The sequence below is a fragment of the Falco punctatus genome (genome assembly GCF_963210335.1).
Source record: "Falco punctatus genome assembly, chromosome: 8".
Taxonomy (NCBI): Eukaryota; Metazoa; Chordata; class Aves; order Falconiformes; family Falconidae; genus Falco; species Falco punctatus.
The window spans coordinates 58725036-58733955 of record NC_137588.1 but is presented as its reverse complement, the minus strand read 5'-3'; the positions used below and the strand labels follow the sequence as shown (position 1 = coordinate 58733955).

At 55.4% G+C, this 8920-nt stretch overlaps 1 protein-coding gene across 1 annotated transcript; it reads right to left on the bottom strand.

Annotated features, from left to right (window-relative positions):
* Nucleotides 1–5228: 5228 nt before the first annotated feature.
* Nucleotides 5229–8858, bottom strand: RPS14 (ribosomal protein S14). The gene is made up of 5 exons (XM_080399428.1): nucleotides 8710–8858; nucleotides 7179–7329; nucleotides 6692–6853; nucleotides 6123–6199; nucleotides 5229–5341 (listed from the first exon to the last, which is right to left on the bottom strand). The coding sequence occupies exons 2-5, from the start codon at nucleotides 7325–7327 to the stop codon at nucleotides 5274–5276; spliced, it is 456 nt and encodes a 151-aa protein (XP_080255554.1). The 5' UTR covers nucleotides 7328–7329; nucleotides 8710–8858; the 3' UTR covers nucleotides 5229–5273.
* Between the last annotated feature and the right edge of the window lie 62 nt (nucleotides 8859–8920).

Sequence of the window (8920 nt, the reverse complement as noted above, 5' to 3'; positions counted from 1 at the left end):
GGTGACACCCAGTGCCATGGGCCTGGGGGCTTTGGTAGGCCTGGGGGAATATGGGGTACAGGATGTGAAAAGGGGGATGTGGAGGTGGGAGGCAGCACGTGAGGAAGGGGGTGGGATGCAGAGGTGGGATGTCACAGGGAGGGCTCCCCACACCAAAGGCTGAGCAGGACCCTCTGTGGGCGCATGCTGTCAGGGTGCACCTCTCCTCACTCACCTCCGCCACCAAGGAAAAGCTGCACTTTGGTCCAGACCCCTCCTTGAGGGTCATTTTGGACCCCCCTGAGCGGGGGTGATCTGCCAGCACCTCTTGGGCTGCGGAAGTAACGATTAAAGGACCAAGTGTTTAAAGCTCCCCTCCCTCCTGCGGGACCCCCCTCGCCCTGTCTACAGCAACTTCAGGGGGCTGAACCCCCAAACCCAAGAACGCAGAAGCAGCCCCCCAAGGTGGACAACCCCCAAAGCACCAGTGGGAGTGGGGCAGTGTGGGTCCCCAGGCCACCCCACAGCCCTGCTAGCACTGTGTAGGCGAGAGCAGCCATCCACCCCCATAATGCTGATTTTCAGTTATTTTATACAAGGACCTGGGGCAGCCGGGGGCTAACACGCCCCCGATGCCAGCGCTGAGCCTTGGCCTTGCTAGGCACGCTGCACCCCCCATCTCCAGCATCAGGACCCAGCACAACCATGGCCAGCATCAGCCAAAAGTGAAACGCCGAGTGTGAAATTAAAAGCAACCCGCCCTGGCATCACCGGCGACCGCAGCCCAAGGGCCAGAGAGCGGTATGGCTGTGAGGGGCGAGCAGGGGCAGGTTTCTCCGTTGACTCCATCCCTTGCGTTCTCCATTGACTCCATCCCTTCTCCCCGGCCAGCCCTGGAGCCATCCCGGCCGGCAGGGGTGGCACAGCCAGCCTCCGGGGAGAGCAGGCTTAAGGAAGAATCTAAACGCTTTTCCAGAGAGCAGGGCAGGGTCTCCTGGCTGATGCTGTTTCTGGAGGAGAAGCAGGCGCTGATGGGACAATGCTCCGGCCTCCCAGGTGGGGAGTCACAGCCCCCCCTCGGGGCTCAGAGCCTGGTCACCCCAGGCTCAGGTGATCCAGCAGGGAAAGCCCCAGGGCACCCAGGGGTGCACAGATCCCCCTACCCAGGTGCCTCAGGCCACCTGCATCCCCAGCTCCTGCCTTCCTCCCCAGAGGCTATTTTGAAGACAAGTAACTGCTGCTTTTTAGGTGATGCTGCATTTAGAAACCATCCGAGGTGTTAAAACACATAAAACCCTTCCATAATGTTTTCATCTCTCCCCTCACTCTCAGGCCACGGTGGGCACCAGGAGTTTTGGGGGGATGCAGGTTTTTTCTCACAGCCCCATCCCTCAATCAGCACCTCTGGGGCTGCAAGACCACCACCCCACCCCCAGCCCTGGGGCCATGGTCCAGGCATGTTCCGTGACCAGCCTCGGTGCTGAGGGCAAGTAAGGAAAGTCTGAACGGGAACTTGGTGAGCAAAACACCCAGCGAATTATGGAGCTGGGCCCAACTCTGCAAACCGCAAACACAGGCGATAAACAAGGGGGTGGGAAAGAGCCCCAGCCCCACCACAGGCAGGCTGAGCCCCCAGCCCAGAGGGGGCCTGTCAGCACCAAATCAGCCCTCGCTCCGCACAGGCTTTTCCATTAACTTCTTCAGTACTTTCCCCACCACAAGCACTATGCACACACACAGCCTCTAAGCTGTTTTAAGTCTGTACGTTGATTTTCCTGGGAAGATGCAGACCATTTTCCGGAGCAGCTTTCAGCCTGCTTATCCCCCTCTCTTTCCTCCACAGCCTGAGGCTGGCACCCAGGCACAGCACGGGCTCATCAGCACCCTGTCACCCCCAAGGCTTCCTATTTGTGCATGTTTCGCGCCACCCATGAAAAACTTGACAAGCACCATTACAGGAGGCTGGGGAACCAGCCGCCTTCTGGTTGGAAAAGGAGCCATCTGGAGCAAGGAGAAGTTTCAGAACTCAGCCCAAATCTGCCTGTTCCATGGGGACCCTGACCCAAGCTGGCAGAGCGATTATTTCAGGCAGGGAGACGGAAATAACCCCACAGGCATTCATGTGAAGCCATTCATTACCAACCCAACCTCCGCCTCGCAGCTCGCAGCCCGCAGACCCTGCACAGACCGACATTTGGTGAACAAACCCACATCTCTCACTGCCTGTGGGACAACACCCCGGGCAGCACAGGATCAGCCCCGCCGGACAAACTCGAGGGGAACGGCTGAGCTGCAGGGCTCACCAGCAAACGCAGACCTGCCTCTGGGGTCTTCGTGGGCTGGGGATGCGCTGCAACCAGCGGGCAGCCCCGTGCCCTCGGCAGGACAAGCATCCCTGCTGGGGAGACACGCGGTAGGCAGCCACACGTGTCCCCCACCCACACAACTGGGGAGGCAACAGCCAGCCGCGGGGGCTTTGCAGGTGACGCAGTTCCTCGCTGCATCACGCAAGACAAGGCAGCCAGGTAGGGCAGGAACGGGGCAAGAGCCATGAAACCCATCGACACTGCTCAGCCAGCGGAGTTTTTCTGTCCAGCCAGCCCCAGGACGCATGCCGAGCAGCCCGCTCTGCGCAGGGATGCGTGTGGCTCTCTGGTTTCTCTTCCTCCTTCACCATTTCTCCCTTGGGGAGTTTCACATCGACGCAGGAAGTTGTTTCAAAGACGTCAGGTCGGCTAAGAAATAAAAGCCATTTTTGCTATTAATTGTGCAGCCAGCCCAGGGAACACCCTGCCCACGGCACAGCATGGTGAGGGCAAGTGGTAGGGACTGGGCTTACAGCAGCTCAGCTCCGACAGCCCTGCACACCCAGCAGAGCTCCTGCTTCCGAAAATTGAGGGCTAATAAAGCAAATCCACCTTCCTGCCCTGGGCAAAGCTCCCACCACCTGTGCAAACCCCAGCAAACCTCCCTGGGGGAGGATCCGCCAAGTAGGGCAGTGGAACTGCGTTCCTCCTACCTCAGGTTAGACAAAAAGGTCCCAGCTGGTGCTTCAGCAACCTCCTCTCCAGAGCCAAACAAGGCCAATGCCACTGCCAGGCTCAGCAGCCAGGTCCAAGCTGCCCGGAGGTCGGCCTGACCCTGCTGCAGCTGAAGAGCCGCTTCCCTTCTCACACCCTTAAAGCGGTACCGAGCAGGCACCTTCCCATTTCCACGTCTGTCCTTAAAAACAGCAGGGCTAAACGAGCCTGCACCAGGGTGGCTGTGCCCTGCCTTGGTGGGCCACAGAAGGGAGATGGAACTGAGCAGAAAACATCTCAAACTGCACCTAAAGGTACAAGTGGGGCCTGTGAAAATCATACCACTGCGAAGATCCTGTGTTGGATTTTATATTCCTGTACAGCTTTGCCCAAACATACCCTGTGCAGTAGCCACATTAATGTCACACGGGACAAAGTAACACATACCAGAACAGCAACAGGTTTCACTGTATATATGAAAAAAACACCCGACCAGGGCTGTTAGCATCACACCACACCTTCGCCTCCCTCTCCCCTGGGTTCCTCCGCCCAGTCCCCTCCTCAGTTCAGCTCCACGTTGGCTGAGCCACTGCTGGTTTCATGTTTTCAGCACCTTCTCCAGAGTTCAAAGAACACTTTTAAGTACAGGAAAAGAATGGCTTAAACTCCAAATAGCACACTCTCTCAAGACAGTAAGGGAAGTCTATTCTAAAGTTTTCCATGTCCACATATAAAATTACAAATAAAACACTACAGCTGTGCCAAGGGAAATGCTGGCTTAGGAATATCAATAGTCCAGGCAAAGATTTTTTCCACAGAAAGGGGAAGTTGTGTATTAAGCAACAGTTTGCAGAAACCCCAGCAGTAGTTAGCTTGCTTGCAAGCCCGGCTTTCTTCTACACAGCAAAGGCACCTCCAAAAAAGTCATGACTCACTTCAAAACCACAAGCATCCAAGTAGTTTTCACTGTGAAGACCGAGACACACCATGGCTTAAGACCAGACACCCGTGTTTCTTCTGCCATGAAACTCATCCCATTTTACTGTGAAAGAGCTAGGGCTCAACAACTGAAAACCAATCTTGACAGGAGCAACATTCCCTGGATCTATTCCAGGCTGAGTAACTGTACCAGAACAGAGACTGCTCTGAGAGGGGCGCGCCTCCAACACTACCATCAGCCAAAGCATCCTTTCCCGTGTGGGGAGGGAGGCTCAGGAGCAGGCAGGCGAAGGAAACCCCCGTGAAGCGTTTTAAGATGCAAAAGGGTGGGAAGGAGCCCACACGACGGTGGTGAGGTTCTCAGAGTTTGGGGTCTGGAGGCAGACTTTGCTCAACAGCCCAGGACATCAGACCACCACCTTCCAGCTTCATTTTATAGGTCACACATCACACATAGGACTATTCACATCTGCCATGTAACTGTGCTAAGAATCCTAAGGTTTTTCAACCACAACCATCACTTAAACCTCACCACAACTATTCCCAAACATTTCACCAGCTCCAGATGAGCTCACTCGCTCATGGCCAAGAGTTCCACTGAACTGAGGCAGCAAAGTGAGGCAAGTTGTATCTCCCTCTACAACAAACTCCTACCCACCGCGCCCCGTGCCGCAGGGGGATCACAGGGTAGCACAGGGCAGACCCCCATCAAAACAGCCACCACACTGCGCCAAGGCTGACATCACCACAGCACAGGAGGCATTCTGACCGTTCCATCTCTCTCAAAGAGGCTGTAGAAGCCAGTTATTTTAACCAGGAGCGTACAGAGTCCGCCAATCTTAAACTATGCTCAAGTATGCCCATCATACGTTCTCTTGGTCTAAAATCTTGCTACAGCAGAGGAAGCGACAGGAACAGCAGTGATTTTGAAGCCTGGAAAGCTAGGAAGAGAACACTGGCAAAGGTGGAAACGGGCATTTATTCCAGGTGATGGCAGCACATTCCATGGAGGTCAAACGCTGCAGGAAGCGCAGTGTGCCTAAGTGAGGAGTCATTTTTCTTAAATGCCTCTGGAAGTATAAATATATAAATTACAGCAGCCAAGGGAGCTGTAATTCTAGTGCTTTTAGAAGCTTTTCCCATGTATATTCAAGAGCGCCTTTGCTGCAGCAGTAACAACAACCCCAAGCCAACCAGAAGACCAGCTTCAGAGCACAAGCTGTTCATGGATGGAATTAAACTGAAGCCACTCAACTTCTAAGTACACCTCGGTAAGAAAACACAGTTGAGCAGAGGTTTAAAAGAGAGCTTTAATAATGAAAGGTGCAGCACTGTTTACAGACGACGTCCCCGGCGACCACCCTTCCTGCGAGTGCTGTCAGAGGGGATGGGGGTGACATCCTCTGTGTGGAGAAGAAAATCCAAAACAGAGTTACCTTCCACAGGTACCCCAAGAAACCAGCCAGACACAGCCACCCAGGCCCAAGTCACCCCAACATCCCACGGCTGCACCTCAGCAGGCAACCACCACAGGAGCCAGGCACAGGAGGAACAAACGCTCCACAGGAGTGAAGCTTGTGAATTTACACAGAGCTTTTGACGTTTAGGAAGCAAAAGTCCCCGTCTCCCATCCACTTACACATGCAGCCACAGCATTTCCAAAGAAACAGATGGTGCCTGATGTAATTTCCAGAGAAGCCATCACCACTGCTTCTTGTGACTCCCCTACAAAGTTTGGGACTTGCCCTCAAACAGCTGGAGGAACTCCATTATTACTGTGTTACAGTCTTAAATCAAGACCAACACACTCCAAGCGACTGAACAACTCTGGCACAAACGCTGTTACATCAGAGGAGCACCAGCATCCTGCTGCGCAGCTGGGGCTTATCATGCAGACAGAAACCTGGTTTCTGAAGTCTGCTCACACCACCTCCTGGTGAACCGCCAATATAAGAATGTTTAAATTAACCCGTATCTTCAGTGCTGTCAGACAGAGGCTAAGAAGAAGATCCCAAAGCTAAATCATCGTACCGAGTGGTATACATGCCTACAAAGCTCCTTTTACTACACAATCCCTCAAAACAGTTTTGGTTTGGTGCTTTTTTTTTTTTTTTAAAGTTGCAAGGCTCTGCACTGATATACCATGACTTATGTGTCTAGCTATCCACTTTCTCCATCACTCACCAATGCGGCCGATCTTCATTCCAGAGCGAGCCAGAGCTCTCAGGGCTGACTGGGCACCAGGTCCAGGAGTTTTGGTCCTGGGGGAGAGTGTCAAAACAAACAACCCCTTAAATTATTCAGAAGCTGAACACAGTTCACAAACAACTGACATTTAGAAAACCAGTTTTCCCATTCCAAAACATCCAGATTCCAGAACTCAACCTCCTCCTGTCCCCAGACCCAAACCATTCAGATCAGCCACCAGACAGGCACTTCACTCTCATTCCTAGGTAACACACACGAGTTTGACAGCACCTCCCCACCCACTACCAGGTAAGTATGAGCACACCCTAGCTCGAGTCAACTGAAGATGCCCGTTCAGGACAAGTTCCACGTGCTCAGTGAGGGATGACATCAGCCAGCCACCACACAAAGTGACAGACAGGCTCTGGGTGAATTTTAAAAGTCAAGTTCACAGGATACACCTACCTTACCAACTAAGGCAGTACAAAGGGATGTGGTACAACCTGGAAAAGTTCTAAGACTGGACACAACCCCTGGGAATGCTGAGCCCAGCCCCTCCAACGTACCGATTTCCACCAGTAGCACGCAGCTTGATGTGCAGGGCAGTGATGCCCAGTTCCTTGCACCGCTGGGCAACATCTTGGGCTGCCAGCATAGCTGCATAGGGAGAAGACTCATCTCTGTCCGCCTTCACCTTCATGCCACCAGTCACACGGCAGATGGTTTCCCTACAAAAGAGGAAGGTGACGTTCAGAAAGAAAAAAGCCCTTCCCTCTCTCCTCCCCACAAACCAGCTTCTGGATACAGACAGAACCCGGTACTTTGAATGTTACTGGATTAATAAGCTGCCATCCAGTACCTCAAACACAATATTTATCACAGAGGAGCACACAAAGCCACAGGGCTGCATTCACACATGCACACATGCCATGTCATCTTACAGCTCAGCAGAAGCTCAAGGACTTTGGTGGAACCTCTAGCCAAACCTAATTTTGGCTTTCAAAACCAAAGGAGCCAGGTACTACAGCAAGGTGATCATTGTTCACTACTCACTTGCCAGAGAGATCAGTCACATGGACAAAAGTGTCATTGAAGGAAGCAAAGATATGACAGACGCCAAACACATTTTCTCCTTCAGCAACCTGAGGTCCCAAGCTGATGACCTGCTCCTCCTTCTTCTCCTTGCCCTTACGAGGTGCCATTTCTGAACAACAAAAGAGAAGTATGAGTGATGGTGGATTTCTCAGCATTCTTTTACAGGATTTTATGAAATTCCCTGCTACTGCAACCTTTTACCAAGCAAGATAAATGAGTTACCATTGCCAAAACATAGGTAGCAATTCTGGGGTACAGGTAGAGTTCTTCGAACACCCAAGATTCCCAGCTTTGTTGTATGCTGGCAGACAGGTCACAACTGTTTAGCAGGGTCTGTTCTGCAGCACTTCGCAGCAGGAGCTGCCTAAGCCGTGCTTCATGGTGGCTGATGTCCCCAGGCACCACCACAGCACGGCAAGAGGGAGCCCCTTTCCTTGATAACCAACAACGCTGAGACATCCCCCTTGCTCAATTTTATGTATGACTTTACAGAAAGAACACACCTAACCGAACAATTAATGAAGACCCAGGTACTCTCATGAAGCTGACTCTGCAGACCTTTCAAGTACTTGCTTGGATCCTTCCACGTTACTGGTGTCCTAACCACATCCTTGGGACAAGCCCAGGTAACTCCTCTCCCTCTGAAGCCTACACCCAGCTATGGAAGACAGCAGACGGCACTTGCAGTGCTCGGTTAAGCGGCTGGGGACCCCGTGCATCTGCTCCTGAGCACAGGAAGACGGTTCCCTATTGCCCTCTCCTGCCAAATACCAGCTACAGCTGGCGCCTCGCACAAGAGAGAAGCCCAACAACTTCATTAAGCAAATCAGCCCAAGCATGACCTACTTTCACCCACACACACGGTCGTCCCGACGCCACAGAACACAGCACTGCGCACCAACCCCTCGGGCCAGGCTACGGGCCCCGCCGGCAGAGCCACTTCCCCCGCCCGGCACAGCCAGCCGAAGGTGCCCGGCCGCCACCGTCCCCAGCCGGGGTCCGTAAAGCCCGGCCACACCGAGCCGGCAGGCAGGGCAAGCTCGGAGCCGTGGGAGCTGTAACGGCGATGCTGGCCGCGGCACCGAACCCGCCGCTCTTCGGCGCTCACCTGAAGCCGCGCTGGGCGCAGCCCCGGCCGCTCAGGGCCCGGCGGGCGGAGGTTCGCGCTGCCACCGGGCCCGGGGGTGGGTCGGCCCACAGCCGCCTCCCGCAGCCTCGGCCGAGCGCAGAGCCACGGACCCGGCCTCCCCGCTCCTCCAGCCCGCCACTCCCAGCCGGGAGCGCCGGCCCTGCCCCGAGCACCCAGCTACGCCAGCCCCCGGCTCGCCCGCGGCCTAGCGCCCCGCTCCGCCAGGCGCGCCTCGCCCGCACCGGGCACGCCGCCCCGCGGAGCCCCGGGCCCGGGGAGACGGGCGGCGGGCGGGGAGGCCGCGGCGAGGCGCGGGCGGGCAGATGGCGGCGGATACGCCGCAGCCCCACGCTCACCTACCGTCTGCTCCGGCGGCCGCCGCTGGAAAGGAAGCGGCAGGTCGGGGGGCGGAGGTCACCGCCGCTCACCCGGAAGCGATGGCCGGAGGCGGCGGGGGGAGGCGGGGGGAGCGGCGTTCCCGGGTTCGCAGGCGCAGGGCTATGCCCCGCTCCCGCCCCCACCCCCGCCGCGAAGCCGGGAACGGCGCTGCCGAGGGCAAGCCGGGCCTCCC

Coding starts and splice junctions, on each gene's coding strand:
- RPS14 (XM_080399428.1), bottom strand. CDS start 7,327: ATGGCACCTCGTAAGGGCAAGGAGAAGAAGGAGGAGCAGGTCATCAGC. Junction 6,854..7,178: donor GTGACTGATCTCTCTGGCAA/GTGAGTAGTGAA, acceptor CCTCTTTTGTAG/GGAAACCATCTGCCGTGTGA. Junction 6,200..6,691: donor CGTGCTACTGGTGGAAATCG/GTACGTTGGAGG, acceptor ACTCTCCCCCAG/GACCAAAACTCCTGGACCTG.